At 52.9% G+C, this 16,137-nt stretch overlaps 1 protein-coding gene across 2 annotated transcripts in view; it reads left to right on the top strand.

The window, feature by feature from the left end:
- The first annotated feature begins 11,101 nt into the window (after nt 1–11,101).
- The window catches only part of SYDE1 (synapse defective Rho GTPase homolog 1), a 33,252-nt gene continuing 28,216 nt past the window's right edge, over nt 11,102–16,137 (top strand). For both annotated transcript variants that reach the window (XM_067544592.1, XM_067544591.1), the window contains exon 1: nt 11,102–11,358. In XM_067544592.1, the coding sequence (XP_067400693.1) occupies nt 11,271–11,358 (88 nt within the window). In that variant the 5' untranslated portion in view covers nt 11,102–11,270. The remainder of the gene's footprint in view (nt 11,359–16,137) is intronic.

The following is a 16,137-nucleotide window of genomic DNA, read 5'->3' as shown; positions in this document are numbered from 1 at the left end:
TGTGGTAAGATAAAATCAAAGATTGCAAAGCTACTGAAGTGTTAAGTTTCGTTTAGAATGCGATTTACCTTTTTATTTCTTCCTGATCAAATCTGATTTATATTATCCTGGTTTATAATCACTTAAAATCTTAAAAATACTTGTATTTGTACTTAATACATTTATTTGTTTGTTTTATCTAAAGTAGTGCATGTGGTTTGAGTGTGTGTAGAGACCTCATATTGAGTGACAGAGCTGGTGCATATCAATTTCTTTGATAAATTGACTAACCAATGAGCTTGTAGACAGTGGGCAGCACCAGTTCCTAGGGTTGCATCTGGGTCTGGGGGTAGTGGCTGGGGATCATTCTATTGCAGAATCCCACAAGGGGCTGGCCAAAGGCACTCACTCACTAAGGTAAGAGCCACTTGCTTGCAAGAGACTGTGAATGAGCTAACCCAGGAGTGGGTGGTTCACACAGTAGGGCAAGTGCAAGACGGGCTTCAGGATCACAGAGGGGAACATCACACCACCTTATAGTCCATTCATCCAACCCATACGTCTGTAACTTGCTGGCAACAATACTGTGGGAGACTGTATCAAACGGTTTGCTAAAGTCAAGGTATATCACATCTCCTGCTTTCCCCACATCCACAGAGCCAGTCATCTCATCATAGAAGGCATCAGGTTGGTCAGGCATGACTTTGTCCTTGGTGAATCCATGCTGACTGCTCCTGACCACCTTCCTCTCCTCCAAGTGCTTCAAAATGGATTCCTTGAGGACCTGCTCCATGCTTTTTCCAGGGACTGAAGTGAGGCTTACCGGTCTGTAGTTCCCTGGATCCTCCTTCTTCCCTTTTTTAAAGATGGGCACTATATTTGCTGTTTTCCAATCGTCTGGGATCTTCCCTGATTGCCACGAGTTTTCCAAGATAACAGCCAATGGCTCTGCAATCACATCAGCCAACTCCCTCAGCACCCTCGGATGCATTGCATCTGGCCCCATGGACTTCTGCATGTCCAGCTTTTCTAAATAATCCTGAACCTGTTCTTTCACCTCTGAGGGCTGATCACCACCTCCCCATTCTGTGCTGCCCAGTACAGTAGTCTGGGAGCTGATCTTGTCTGTAAAGGCAGAGACAAAAAAAGCATTGAGTGCTTCAGCTTTTTCCACTTCGTCTGTCACTAGGTTGCCTCCCCCATTCAGTAAGGGACCCACACTTTCCCTAATCTTCCTCTTGTTGGTAACATACCTGTAGAAACCCTTCTTGTTCCCCTTCACATCCCTTGCTAACTGCAACTCCAGTTGTGCTTTGGTCTTCCTGATTACACTCCTGCATGCTCGAGCAGTATTTTTATACTCCTCCCTAGTTATCTGACCAAGGTTCCACTTCTTGTAAGCTTCCTTTTTGTGTTTAACCACACTGAAAATTTCTCTGTTAAACCACACTGATCGCCTGCCATATTTGCTAGTCTTTCTGTACATCAGGATGACTTGTTCCTGTACTTTCAGTATGGTTATTTTAAAATTCAGCCAGCACTCCTGGACTCCTTTTCCCCTCATGTTAGCCACCCAGGGGATCCTGCCCATCAGCTTCCTGAGGGAGTCAAAGTCTGCTTTTCTGAAGTCCAGGCTCTGTATTGTGCTGCTCTCCTTTCTTTCGTCAAAATCCTGAACTCGACCATCTCATGGTCACTGCTGCCCAGCTTGCCATCCACTTCTACTTTGTTAAGTTGATCTAGATGTTGTTGTCTCACCAGCTCATACTGCATTGCCTTCTGGATAGCTGTGGCTAGGGTCAACTGTAGGTGCCGTGAAAGATTTTTATCTGTTAACCCAATAGCCCCTGATATTTTCATGTTTTGCATTCCCAGAATCACAGTTTTCAGCCAATGTATGCAGAGCTCTTATAAAACAGTCAACATTTCCCCCTGGTTCTTGAATTCTCTGTTAGAAAGGTGCACTTTCATAAACCACATTTCTGTGAGTTATAAAGTATGCATCAAACATAGCCTGAACCTTTCATAGTCACCTTTGTGACTTCAGTAAAGTCAAAGGATTTAAAGGTATGCTCTGCCTGCTTCCCCATAGCAAAAACTAAAGAAGATTCTCATAGACGTTAAGGCCAAAAGGGACCATCATGATCATCTAGTCTGACTTCTTGCTCATTGCAGGTCACAGAACCTCACCCACCCACTCCGGTAATAGATCCCTAACTTCTGGCTGAGTTACTGAAGTCCTCAACTCATGATTTAAAGACTTCAAGTGACAAAGAATCCACCATGTACACTAGTTTAAACCTGCCACTGATCCATGTCCCACGCTGCAGAGGAAGGTAAAATCTCCAAGGGTCTCTGCCAATCTGACCCAGGGGAAAATTTCTTCCAGATCCCAAAATGGCGCTCAGTTAGATCCTGAGCATGTGGGCAAGACCAAGCAGCCAGACACCTGGGAAAGAATTCTCTAGAGTAACTCAGCGCCCTCCCCACCTAGTGCCCCATCACCAGCCGTTGGAGATATTTGCTGCTAGTAGTTGCAGATCAGCCATTGCAGTTTCATCAGACCATCCCCTCCATAAACTTCTCAAGCTCAGTTTTGAAGCCAGTTGGGTTTTTTCCCCCCCCCTACTCCCCTTGGAAGGCTGTTCTAGAACTTCACTCCTCTGATGGACTAAGGTGGCCACTCACACATTCTCAGCATACCAGACATTTTGGTACTCCAGGAAAAGCATTGGCTGTCTTTACCAGCGTGACTCCGCCCTCACCGGCATGACCTTGGTCACATGGAGTTTGTGAGGTCATGCTACAAGGGGGATGCCCTTTTGAAGAGTGCACCATTCTGCCCTCATAGGCATAACCCTGCATGCAAGGAGCAGCCTGCTTTTCAAAAGGGTATCCTCCCCGCCATCTGAAACTGGACAAAACCATGCCAGGTTTTGTCTGAGTACCAGACAGGGACAAACCCTAGAAAAGCAGTACTGTCTGGTTTAATAGTGGACGAGTGGTCTGCTAGTGCAGACCCTTCTCTCTGCTCATGCCAGCTTTGGGAAACAGTGTGGATTGGAATTTTGATGTTGGCATCTGCCTTAGCAGCCCCGTGGTGCATGAGGCAGGATGGCTACGCTTGGGGCACAGTTTAAAGTTTTTCTTCCCAATGGTGGGAGATGATGGGGATTCAATTTTAAGGAAGCTGGAGGATAAGATTCCACTTTGCAGTCAGACCATTACAGACATGAAAAAACAGCACTTGGAAACGCTTGTCAGTGAAGCTGGGTTCGTTGTGTCCTATTCGAGGTGCTAGAGATAGTGCAGGGATCTCTCTGGGTATACGTAAATTCCCAGGGCAGGGCAGATGAGGCAGAGGTTTGTATCCCTGTGCCCCAAAAGCAAATGCTGACCAAGTGGGATGCAACATCCGGGCAGCTGCAAAAAGAGGGGTGTCTTGGAGACCTTCCCACCTGAGCACAGCTAGATCCACAAAGGGATTTACATACTTCAATCTGCAAAACCCCTGCCTAACTTTGTAGGCACCGAAATTCCTTGTGTGCCTAAATTTCTACTGTAAAGTCCCCTAAGCACTTCTGCCACAGGCACAAGCCTGGGCACCTACATTCTAATGCCTGGCTCACATCTGAGTCCCTGCAGGCTCTTCAACTCCCCATTGCTCACTTACTCCGGTGGGTGTTTTCAGAGGCTGCCTACTGCATGAGGCCACACACAAAGGAATGGTAAAGGTATCCTACTGCCCTCCCCTGAACCTTTAGCCCAGTGGTTGGGAGCCTCACATGGGATGTCAGATACCCACATTCAGTTCCCCTCTCTACCTGATGTGGACCATTCGTGGAGCTTTGACCATGGGTCTCCCACATCCCCTGGGAGTGCCCTAGCCACGGGGCTGTAAAGCCGTTCCTGCTCTTTGCCTGCCCCAGTTACTCATTCAAATTAGCACAGCTTCCACAGGAAGGATGACGAGACCCACCCCCGCCCAGGTTATCCCAGAGCCCAGGGTTTGGATACACGCCTAGAAGGCAGGAGACTTGTGCTCAACCCCTGCTTCATGTCAGCCAGTGAGGGCAACTGAGCCAAAGGCTCCACATCCTAGGCAAGTGTCCCAACCACTGGGGCAAAGCAGGCCTCACCAGCTCTGGCTCTTACAGGACAGGGTTCAGGCACCCAGCTCCAGGAGCAGGTTCCCCACTGAGGATCCCAAGCAGAGAGTGGCATCAAACTCTGCCCCAAACAGGCACCTAAATCCCTTTGCTTTTCCCATTGGCTGGCTGAGGCAGCACACTGGCTTTGTGGAGGCCGTTCTTGGCACCTGCCTTTCCCCAGGCATTATACAAGGGCCCCTGGCTCGGGGCTGTGGCAGAACGCCTGCACGTCAGACACTCCAGTGAGGAGTTCTCTTTGTAAAGCTAGCCCTGGGAGTCTTGACCAAGGTCGCACAGGAAGTCTGCATCGGAGTAGGGCACTGAAGCCCAAGCCAGTGCATGAGCCACGGCACCGTCCTCTTAGTATAGGAAAAAATCTACAACTCTAAAAAAAGCCCCAGCCTCCACCCTGGAACAGCCACGCGCCCTCCTAGGCCATAGCAAGCCAGGCGTTGTTCTCTGTGTCCCTGCACCGGGGCTTGAGCCAGCAAAACACTTAAACCTGTGCTTATCTTTAAGCTTATGAATTGTTCCTATTGAAGTCAATGAGCTTAAACCCGTGGTTAGGTTCTTTGTAGCACTCGGGCCCTTGTGCAGTGATTTGCACCAGTGCACAGGGAATGTACGTTGCCATGCAAGGCGCAGGCAAGATGGCCTCCACTCCCCAGCATCATGAAGGACACAAAGCTGATTTGAATCCCAGGCTTCGCCTTGGAAAGAGAAATTAACACTGTGACCAACTGCAGTAAGATCAGAGGTACAACAGGCTACTGGGCAAGAAATGGCTCTGCCAGTTTGCTGATGTGTTAAAGTCAGTGTCACAGAGTCTAAGGTCAGAAGGGACCATCTGATTATCTACTCAGCCCGCATGTATGACACAAACTGGCCCCAGCAGCACCCACACACTGATCCCCCAAATATCAGAACCCAAGCACCAGTAAAAGACAAAGCCTTGAGTTGGGTAATTAGCCACCACTGACTCTGGGCAAAGCCATGGGAAAGTGATCCTGGAGGCAGTCAGTGAAGAATGGCAGCCTGCCGAATGCCACTCCACAAACAGGTCTTGTCAAACAAACTGCACGTTGTGTGTGTTGATGGGCTCATAAGTCTGCTTGGTAAAGATCACTGGGATGCACAGACTCTGAAAGATGTTTCCTTTAGTCCCACTCAGTATTCTGATAATCAGATTAGCACCTTACAAGATCAATGTTATGTAGAGCAAGATATTTTTAGCATTTTTAGCACTGCAGGGTCAAAGATCCCCACTGTGCTAGGTGCTGTACGTACATAGAGTAGAAGATGGGCCCTGTCCCAAAGAGCTGACAGTCTAAACAGACCAGATAGATGCAGGGTGGGGAAGGGGCTGGACACTGCCGCAGAGTGACCAATGGAACGGGAGGGCAGCAGATAGCATGGTACAGTAACTCCAGGATTTATTTATTTACGTGTGGGACCTGGGGGTTAGTTAGGAGGCCTCAGGGCAGGGGAGGAGAAGCAGGTATGGAGTGATGCTGAAGTGGAGACAGTGAGGGAGTAGGAGGGTTGGAACAAACAGCCAGTCAGCACAGGGCAGAGACAGTCTAGTCAAAACTGTAGGATGTTCTCCGAATGTCCCGAGACCCTGACTTTGTCTGTTTCTGCTCCAGCTGGCAGGAGTCTCTGGCTATCTCCTTTTTGCAGGTTTCCGCCACATGGAGGTGGCACAGTTGGGGAGGGGTCTTCCCTGCATAGTTCTGGGTCCTGGAGGTTCTGGGGGAGGATTGTCTTCCCCCTCCCCCTAGTGTAGCAGTCTGTATGCTGGTTTCTTTTGGAGCTGCTCTGAGTGGCTGGAGTAGAACTGGTTCACTGACAGATCTCAGCACAGTGTAAATAGAGACTTGTCCACCAGGAGACTAGATGAGCTCCTGAGGTCACTTCCAGCACTAATTGTCTATGATTCTATGATTCAGTAGGTTATTTGGGAGTGGCAGGAAGCTGTTCTCAGCCCAATGCTCTTCAGTATCTTGATCAATGATCCAGAAAAAAATATAAAACTGTTGTTGGTAAAGTTTGCCCCATAGTGGAGTAGTAAATAATGATGGGACAGGTCAGTCAAATGGAGCAAGGTGGATTGCTTAGTAAGCTGGACTTGCTTGAATAACTTGTGTTTTAATACAGCTAAATGCAAGATCATACATTTAGGAACAAAGGATGTACAGGGTGGGGGATTGTTTCCTGGAAAGCAGTGATTCTGAAAAAGAGTTAGGGACCATGGGAGACACCAACTGAACAGGAGTTCCCTCAAGTGTGACGCTGTAGCTAAGAGGGAGAAATTGATCTGTGCTGTCTAAGCAGGGGAATATCAAGTGGAAGGAGAGCGTGGTACCACTACTGGATACTGTGTCCAGTTCTTCAGAAAGGATGTTGAAAAACTGGAAAGGGTTCAGGAAAGAGCTGCACAAATGATTCTGGGAAACCTGCCCTATCAGGTGGGACTGGAGGAGCTTGATCTATCAGTGAGATGTTTCAAAGTGACTGGATCCTGGTCTATATGAACCTCCATAGGGAGGAAATTTCTGAGAGGAAAAAGGCTCTTTAAATTTCCAGCCAAAGGCAGCAAGAGATCCATTGGCCGGGAGCTGACACTAGATAAACAGGCTAGAAACAAGGTGCAATTTTTTAAACAGGGAGAGTGATTAATCATTGGCACAACTGTCCTAAGGATGTGGTGGATTTAAATCAAGCCTGGATAACTCTAAAAGGTCTGCTCAACAAAGAAGTGCTGGGCTGGATGCTGGGATCACTGGGGAGGGTCTCTGGCTTCTGGTATTCAGGAGGGGGTCAGACTAGATGATCATAATGGTCCCTTCTGGCCTTGGAATCTTTGAATCTATGCATCACTGCAGAAGGACGAGGAATGGTTCTAATTGTCTCATCCTAAATAAAAAATGTGCACATGAATAAACTTTTTAAATAGCTCCTGTCTCGGAGTTTGGAATAATCTTCAGTGAATCCATTTTCAGCTCACAAGCTTTAGGATTCTTTGCTAGGGGTATCTGAAGAATGGGTAAAAAATTGGTCATTTAATTGCCTCCAAAATAACCCATAAACTAGCCAAGAAATTTCCTTGTGGAGCCTCAGAATGTTCACTCCATTCCCTGACAGCCGGGCAAGAACTGGGACAGGGAGGGTGGGGAGCAGACACTGAGTTCTTCTTACACAGCCTGGAGATTTAACTGTCACTCAACAGTGCCTCCCATGGAGCCCCTCTGTTACTGCAGCGGTTGGCGTGGAGTCTGCAGCCCGGCCTCCTCATCTGGGCCTCTCAGGCACTTTCAGAAAACGGTTCATATTTCTGCCCTGGATCACTGAGAGAGACGGAGAGAATTAATAAAAAAATGAAAGGAGGGTCATGTAATGTAATTAATGCCAAGCAACTTGGGTTTATGGAAAACAGAGCCTGTTCAAGTAACTCAATATTTTTTATAACATTCAAATTTGGTTGATAAAGGTAATAATATTGATGTAATAGACGCAGATTTTTGTAAGGCATTTGACTTGGTGTCACATGACATTTTGAATAAAAAACTAGAAAGGTATAAAATTAACATGACATATGTTAAATGGATTAAATGCTGGCTAAGTGATGGGTCTAAAAATGTAATTGTAAAGAAGGAATCATCATGGGTGTCTTGAAGTGATTGGTTCTTGGCCCTATGCTATTTAGCATTTTTATCAATGACCTGGAAGAAAACATAAAATCATCACTGATAAAGTTTGCAGATGACACAAACATTGGGGAAGTAGTAAGTAATGAAAAGGACAGGTCACTGATTCAGAGTGATCTTGATCACTTAGTAAACTGGGCCCAAGCAAACAGTATGTGTTTTAATACAGCTAAATGTAAATGTGTACATCTGGGAACAAAAACTGTAGGCCATACTTACAGGATAGGAGTTTATCCTGGGAAGCTGTAACTCTGAGAAAGGTTCAGGGGTCGTGGAGGATAATCAGCTGAATATGAGCTCCTACTGCGATGCTGTGGCCAAAAGAACTAATGCGATCCTTGGATGCATAAATTTGGGAATCCTGAGAAGGAGCAGAGAGGTTATTTTATCTCTGTATTTGGCATGGTGCAACCACTGCTGGAATCCTGGGTCCACTTCTGGTGCTCACAATTCAAGAAGGATGTTGATAAATTGAAGGGGCTCAGAGAAGAGCCATGAGAATGATTAAAGGATTAGAAAACCTGCCATATAGTGATAGACTCAGAGTTCAGTTTATTTGACTTAACAAAGAGAAGGTTAAGGGGTGATTGATTACAGTCTATAAGTACCTATATGGGGAACACATATTTAATAACAGGCTATCAGTCTAGCAGAGAAAAGTCTAACACATTCCAATGGCTAGACATATTCAGACTGAAATAAGGTGTAAAGTTTTAAGTGAGAGTAATCAACCATTGGAACAATTTCCCAAAGGTCGTGGTGGATTCTCCATCACTGACAATTTTAAAATCAAGACTGGGTGTTTTTCTAAAAGATCTAATCTAGGAAGTAATTTGAGGATGTTCTCTGGCCTGTGTGATACAGTAGGTCAGACTGGCATTAGACGCCTTCTGGCATTAGACTCTATAAATCTATGACCCTGCTGATAACTCGAGTGACCCCACGCCCCAGTTACATCCCTGGGGTCAGCCAATCCTGAGGGAGAGGGTCCCTGCTGCAAACCATCCAGTTGCCATAACACCCAGCACCTTTGCTTGTGCCACACGTGCTCATGTGTTGTGCAGACATCTGGGGGCACATCCCATAGGTTCTACTGCTGCACCGCTCTGTGAACACTGTGGGAGAGCTCAGCTCTCTTTTCTGGGCCCCATGCCCACAGGTGGTGTCAGCTCAACAACTCAGTCAAGTGAATTGGTTTTGGTGTGACACACTCCAGATTTCAGTCCGCAGCCTTCGTTCCAACCAGGAGCAAGGCCTGGATCCAACAGAGAACAGACCTGCGCCCAACAATGTGCATCCTGCACAGGCCTGGCAAGAGAAATTTGGGGCTCCAGTACATCTTGTTTGCCCCACCCCTCCCATTTCAGCCCCATCATACCCCAGTTACAGATGTTTTTGGGAGATCCCTGAGCTCAGGTCCCCAGTACAATTGTCCCTGTTTTCCCCATCTTGTCAGCCCTTTCATGTAACTCTCATTTTGGCAAGAAGAGGCTGGTGCAAGTCATGGGAGGGGATGGGGGGCATGTTGGCAGCAGCGTGTTGCTGTGAGAAAGCAGTGTGTGCTTTGCTACGGAGAGTGCACAGACTGTGTACAGAGCTGGAGTAGTGATGACAGAAGCTGGGGCAGTATTCAAAGGTTGATGACCCCCCTATGCTGGCTGGTGGTTCTGAATACTGGTCAGAGAGATTGTTGGAAGGGCTTGGCTTGTGTCATGAAGCTCACCACGTCCAGCCCTTCAGCTACAGAGAACTCCTCCTTCTCCTTGTCACATCGCACATGGCCTTTAGAGCGACAGCATTAGGGCTTGCCATACTGGTCAGATGGGTTCTGTCAGCCCCTCCCTATCGAAGGCAGGTTGGGGGCTGGATCCTGCAATTCCAAAATTAGTGGGATTTTTGTAAGGATCTGGTGCCAGGTCAGCAGGGTGAGGAGGCAAAATATGGTGGGATGAGGGCCCGCTAATGTTCTCACACACTCCCATGGCTGGTAACACTACAACGTTAATGAGGCCATTACTGAACACTGAACCCAGCTCTGGGGTCCATCCGCAAAGGGAGATTTGAAACATGGGAAAGGGCTCTGGAAAATGCACCAGAATAATCTGAGGTCGGGAAAAGATGCTGTGTAGTGAGAGATTACTTGAGCTCAGTATGTTTAGTTTCTCCAAGAAAAGGTTAAGGATGACTGAATCAAGGTCAAGAAGTACCTATATGAGGAGAAAGTATCTGATTTTAGCAGGTCTTTCATCAGGCAGAATGAGATCCAATAGCTGGAAGCTGAAATGAGACAAATACACACTGGGAATAAGGTGCAACTTTTTAACAGGTAGGGACTTAACCATCGAAAAGACTTGTCCAGGGATGGGGCAGATCTGTCACTTGGAGCCTCTGTAGCGTGATGGGGCATCTCTCTAACACCTCTGCACCAGCTCAGCCTGGCCCTCTGGGCTGTGATAGCAACACATGGGGCAATGGGGCCTTGCTGGGGAGTACTCTGTGGGCGAATGGGGCCATGGGCAGCCTACATTGGGAGGAGAGGTGGTGCTCCAGGGATGGAAAATAAATTTCTGTTCTGATAGTTTAAAACACTTCAGTATGGCTTGTTTTTGCCAGCTCCTATTTACTCCAAAGATCCCGGGTCCCCATCCCCATCCCTTCAATGCCAGGCTGAGGGAGCTCGCAGTCTGCTGCTCCGAGGAGCTCTCCAGTGCCCAGCAGACTGGAGATCCTGCATATGGCTGAAGTAAAACAAGCAGGAAAGAGCAAAAAATCAGCCCCTCCGCGGCAGAGACCCCCGCGCTCCCCAGAGCCCCACACTGTATTCCAGAGTCCCCACCCCATGTTCTCCCCAGAGCCCGCACCCCATATTCCAGAGCCCCCACCGCCAGGCTCCTCAGAGCCCCCCTGTACTCCAGAGCCCCCACCCCATATCCCAGAGCCCCACCCCCTGCAAGGGCAGCAGCCTAGCGGGCGCTCACTGCCCCCAGTTGTCCCCTGCCCTCTGTAAAATTTTGCCTCGGGCGTGGCCCTGGCCCTGCCGGTCACTGGCTCCTTTGCTGGGCCGGGGGCGGGCGGACTCCCGCGGACTCTCGGAGCTCGGACACCCCGGCTGGGGCCGAAGTTCCGAACCCAAGCGGCCAGGTCGCGCGAACTCGGGCCGGGGCCCGGAACTACAGATCCCAGCAGCTCCCGCTCCGGCGGGGGCAGAGGCAGAGGCAGAGCTGGAGCCCGGCCGGCCCCGGCCCCGGCCGAGTTTGGGGAAAGCATTCCTGGAATTCGTTTCCTGCCTGTGTGTGGAAGGATCCGGCCCGACTCCGCGCCGAGCCGCGGGATGGCGGGGCAGCGGCCGGCGGATGGCGGCGAGCGGCGCCTGGACAGCGGGGGCAGCTTGGCGGCGTGAGGGGCCCCCAGCCCCGTGCGCCCCGGCCGGGCCATGGCCGAGCCCCTGCTGCGGAGAACGTTCTCCCGGCTGCGGGGCAAGGAGAAGCTGAGGAGGAAGAAATCGGACGCGAAGGAGCGAGGTACGGCCGGGGCTCGCTGCTGTGCCGAGGGTCGGGGTTCGCCGCGCCGGGGCTGGGGCTCGCTGGCGGAGGGTCGGGGGCGCAGCTCAGAGCACGGGGCAGCGCCCAGTTGAACTTTCCCGAAGTTGTGCAGCCGGAGGAGCCCGGCCAGGGCAGCTGGTCCTGCGGCGCGGCACGGCGCGGCCAGGGCGGGGGAGGGCACGGTGGGGACCGGGCTCCCGGGGCCGCGGGCGCAGCCGAAGCCGAAGGACGGCGCTGCAGACCCGGGATGTGGCTGTCAGGGAAGGGCCGCCTGGCCGGCGCGGGGCTGAACTAAGGGGGGTCGGGGGGTGGAGGTGCCAGTGCTCCCCGTCCCGTCCCATCCCGTCCAGCGCTCCCGGCCGGACCCCGTCGGGCTACAGGCCCCCGGCCATTGGGGAAGCCTGGGGCGGGGCAGGAGCGCTGAAGGGGGGGGGGGGGGTGGAAGCGCTCGAAGTCCCCCTCCCCCCACTCCTGTCTCGCTACTAAAAAAGGCCGAAGGAAGGAAAGAAGGGGGAGCCGGCTGGGAGGGGGGAGGAGGGAGGGCAGGAGCCGGCTGCAGCGGGGGGGGCAAGGCTAGATCGCCCCATTCCTCCAGCTCCCCTCACCCCAGCACGGAGTGCTCATCAGACGAGCCTCTTCCCGCCACTTGCTCCTGCCCTGCCCTACAATCCCCAGCACGGAGCAGACCGAGCCCCCGCTGCCCGTGTGGTTGGGCTACCCACAGACTCACCGTCTGCACCAACCTTGGACCATCAGGAGCCAGGGGCCCAGCTTGTCTCTCTGGGCTGCTCTGGGTTGACAGGTCTCTGTGCCTGTGGCCCAGGAGGTGAGCGAGGCCATCTGTGGGAGTCTGTGCGAGGCCAGGGCGGTTCTGGGGGAACGTGGCCCAGCAGTGAGGGAGGCACCGAGTACAGGTTGGGTGGTGGAGGTGGCGTTGGGGGACTGGGAGGATGTGGAGGAGGGGACAGAGTGGAGGGATGTGTGGAGTCATAGTCAGAACCACGAGCCAGGGAACAGCATGGCCACATCTCCCAGTATGACGCAAGTCTTACATTATGTGGAGTGTCTCAACCCCCCCCAGCTCCTGGAGTCCTGGGATTTGGGGAAATTGGCAGCGTCTGGCTCTAGTGGTAGGAGAGAGAGGCTGGACTCATGACCCCGTCACCTCAAATGGCCCCAACTCCAGAAGGCAAAGATCCCTCCCCGGCACTGGCTGGCTGAGCTGTTGCCAGGAGTTTGATGCTGACGTCATGGTTTTGGGGCCAGATTCACTAAACTCTGAGCCCTGGGGCTGACAGTGCTGTGGGGCGAGGAGCCTGCTCTGAATCTAGATGAGATGTTTTCATATAGAGCTGTTCTAGGAATTATTTTGGGGCAGGATTCCATCCTGTGTTACCCAGGAGGTCCCACTAGGGAGAGGGAGTGGGGGAACCAGGAGAGTACAGAGCCATGCTAGCCCAACGGATGGGACTCAGATGGTCATAGCAGCTGTAACGGACGGGGCTGTGCTGCAATGGGATGTGCTGCACGGCAATGAGGCCCAGTGCCACCAAAGGACATGCAGCACTCAAGCCTCCCATGGCCCTGGACCACAGCCAGAGTAGAGTTCGGCTGGAGCCAATTCTGACCCCAGACACCTGGATTTGCAGTTGGGTCACTGCAATGAAAACAACCTCCTGGGGGACGTGGTGGGAATGGGATGTCAAATGGGAGCACTGTCCAGTGGGAAGGCCAGGTCTGGAGGATTGCTAAGGCATTTCTAGTCTTGGATGCAAGCTCAGGGTTTGGGCAGGTCCAGCTCAATAGGGAAAAGGCAAAGCTCCGTCCCCTCTTCTCCCCATTTGGTAGCTCTGTGGCTAAGGCTGCCCCAGGGGATTGCCTCCAGCACCTGACAGATGGACTGAAGCTTTGCATCCTGAATCTGAGGGTCTGGGTGGGTGATGTGCTGACGCTGCTACTGGGATCACCAGCAGGATGTTCCAAAGGCGAGGAAGGCCCTTGCTATGAACAGAGCCAGTGGAACATGTTCTTAGTCACAAGGAGGCTGGAGGTGGTTGCAGGAATCCTCCCTCCCCACTCCCCAAAGGATCCGGTTTCTTTAATATTCAGGAGCAGGAATCATTCCTGGCTGAACCAGCCCCACTGAGACTGTCAGGACATGGCAAAGGGGTGAGAGAGTGACCCTGCAAGGAGCCTCTGACAGGAGTTCAGGACGCCATCGTGAGTGGCTTTCTGCAGTCAGAGCAGGGCAGGTACAGGTTCCTGGTGGGTTTGTGATGGGTAACAGCCTGCAATCCACGTTTTGGCAGTTCCCTTTGCTAGATTGGCTCCTGGCCCATGTCCTGCCCTTGCTATAGACAGGCTTGTGGCGCAGCAGAAAGGACCCTGCTGACAGCCAGGGGCCAAGGAAACACACTCACATGGGCTGGTTTGTCCTTAGCAGGCTGTCCTCTGTGGGTGGTGATGGGAAGTTGCACATCCCCTGCAGAGGCCCCCAGGTCCAGTCATCCAGCAGTCCCATTCACTCTTCACATGCAGACACTAGGAGAAGGAAGATGCTCCCTGGGCTGCCTGTCCTGCATGATGCTCTGTCCACCCTTCACAGCCCACAGGAGCAGCACGGTCCCCACCAGCCCCCGACTGGCCATGAGCGGTGCACGGCTGAGGAGGGACTGCAAAGCAGAACGTGGTGCTCTCTCACCTGGAGAAGAGCTCACGGCCATAGCACATTCTGCCCGGCCTGAGAATGAGCACCTCCGAGGCACAGGAAAGCCCGTGGTCTAGGCCTTTAGCACTCCGTGCTGGCACTCATCTCTGACGTAGCAGTGTCCATAAGTCAGGCATCCTGCTGCCTCCCATGGGCTGAGGCTGTGTCCTGGTCTTGCTGCTGGTGCTTGGTCATGAGATCACTGGGATGCCATCCTGGTGCACTAGCAGCCTGCAGTCGTGCATCAGGCTATCCCTTCCAGTGATCCTGGCCCATGTGATGCAACAGGAGCCGGGGTGATGGGCCAGTCCCCATGTCCCTGCGCTCTCAGCTCTGGGGAGGGGGCGCTCACCACTGTCTACCTCCTCCATCCCCCACCCCGGACTCCGTTCTGTGTTCCAGAGTGTTTCCCTGAAGATTCGCTCCCAGGAGAGTGAGGGCAGTGGGATGCAGGGCAAGCCTGGAGAACAACAGGGAGTGGCCACTGGGGTGAATCAGAGGCCATGTCCAGCCATGAAGGGCCGTGGGCCGGGGAGGAAAGGTCAGACTGGCCGCTGGTAGGCAGGGTACGGGAAGGCTATTAGAAGGCAGGGGCTGCGGAGGGTGGAGAGGCTGTGCCCAGAAGGATGGAATCAGGTCACTAGTGGGGCATGGCTCAAAGGCGCTGCTGTGAGAAGCTGGCTGGCTTTGAGGCTGAGGCATTGGGCTGGGACTCTGGAGATCCAGGTGTGGTGGTGAGAGTTTGTGTATGTGTGGGGTGAGGGCATCCAGGCTCTCCCGCTCGGCCACTGACACTTTTGTGGTGCTGGCGCAGAGGGTCAGAAAACAGGAAGCTGCCTCAGGGCAGGTCACTTTCCCTGGCACCGGGGAGTGTCCCTTAGCTTCCACCCCCTGGCCTGGCCTGACCCGGCCCAGCCTGATCTTGGAGCCCTGCCATTCTTGGGATCCAGTCACCGGATCCATGGTGTGAGTGGGAGATTCAGTGCATTATTTCCAGTCACGTGTGGGGCTGACTCTTTTCCCTGACTAGCTGTTGGTCCTTGCGCTTCTGCTGGGCTGGTAGAGTCAGCTCACCGGGGTGCCACCCAGTGGCCCCACCCCCCCCCCCCCCCCCCCCACCCCCCCCCCCCCCCCCCCCCGAAAACCCAGCAGCCCCAGTCCTGCTCACTCGGCTCTGCTCGTCTACCCACGAAGACCCAGAGGCCCCAGCCCCATTCATCCCCCATGGCTCCAGCCCTGCTGTCCCCGACCCAGTGGCCCTTAGCCCTGCTCCAGTCCCATCCCCCCGTGCTGACCCAATGGCCCCAGCATCACCCTACCTGTCTCCCCATACAGATCGAGTGCCCCCAGACTTGCTTCCCTTCTCCCGCATGTCCCCTCCACCCATCCCACTGAATGGCTCCAGCCCCACTCTCCCTGACCCCCACATGTAGACACCACTGTGTTCCACTCCTCCCCAACGGCATGAATCCCACAGTCCCAGCCCTGCCCATCCCACCACCCCAGCCCCACCCACCTGTGCAGACCCAGCGGTCACAGCCCTGCTTCTCCAGTCCCGCCCATCCCCCTCCCCCCGTGTAGCTCCAGCCCTGCCCATTCCCCTGACCCTCCTGTCTCCCTACACAGACCCAGTGACCCCATCCCCACTTCCCCCCATGGCACCAACCCTGCAGCCCCAGCCCTGCCCGTCTCCCAGCCCCACCCACTTGTGCAGACCCAGCAACCCCAGCCCCGTCCATCCCCCAGTGGCTTCATCCCCGGCTCTGGGAGTCTGGGGAAATCTCCCACCTCTCAAATGGGGGATTCTGGGTAGGATTTTGACACCCACCTCAACTCCTCCAGCCCATGGCTGTCAAGACATCCTCCTGCCACAGCAGCTGGCCAGCCCTCACTCTTCCCTTTTAAACCCACCCTTGGCTCCTTCTTGTTCTCCACTCCCCCCTCTCTGGCCCCACATTGTTCAACCAGCCCCATCCTGCCCCTCAGCTCCCCAGTGCCTGTGGGCAGAGGTCTCGCCCAGCCCCAGCAGGTGTGGCAGGGAATGTGGTTTG

The sequence above is a fragment of the Emydura macquarii genome, unplaced genomic scaffold, assembly GCF_026122565.2.
Source record: "Emydura macquarii macquarii isolate MOO-44397 ecotype Brisbane River unplaced genomic scaffold, CSIRO-AGI_Emac_v2 contig_1002, whole genome shotgun sequence".
NCBI classification, from domain to species: domain Eukaryota; kingdom Metazoa; phylum Chordata; order Testudines; family Chelidae; genus Emydura; species Emydura macquarii.
This window is presented reverse-complemented; position numbering and strand designations above follow the sequence as displayed.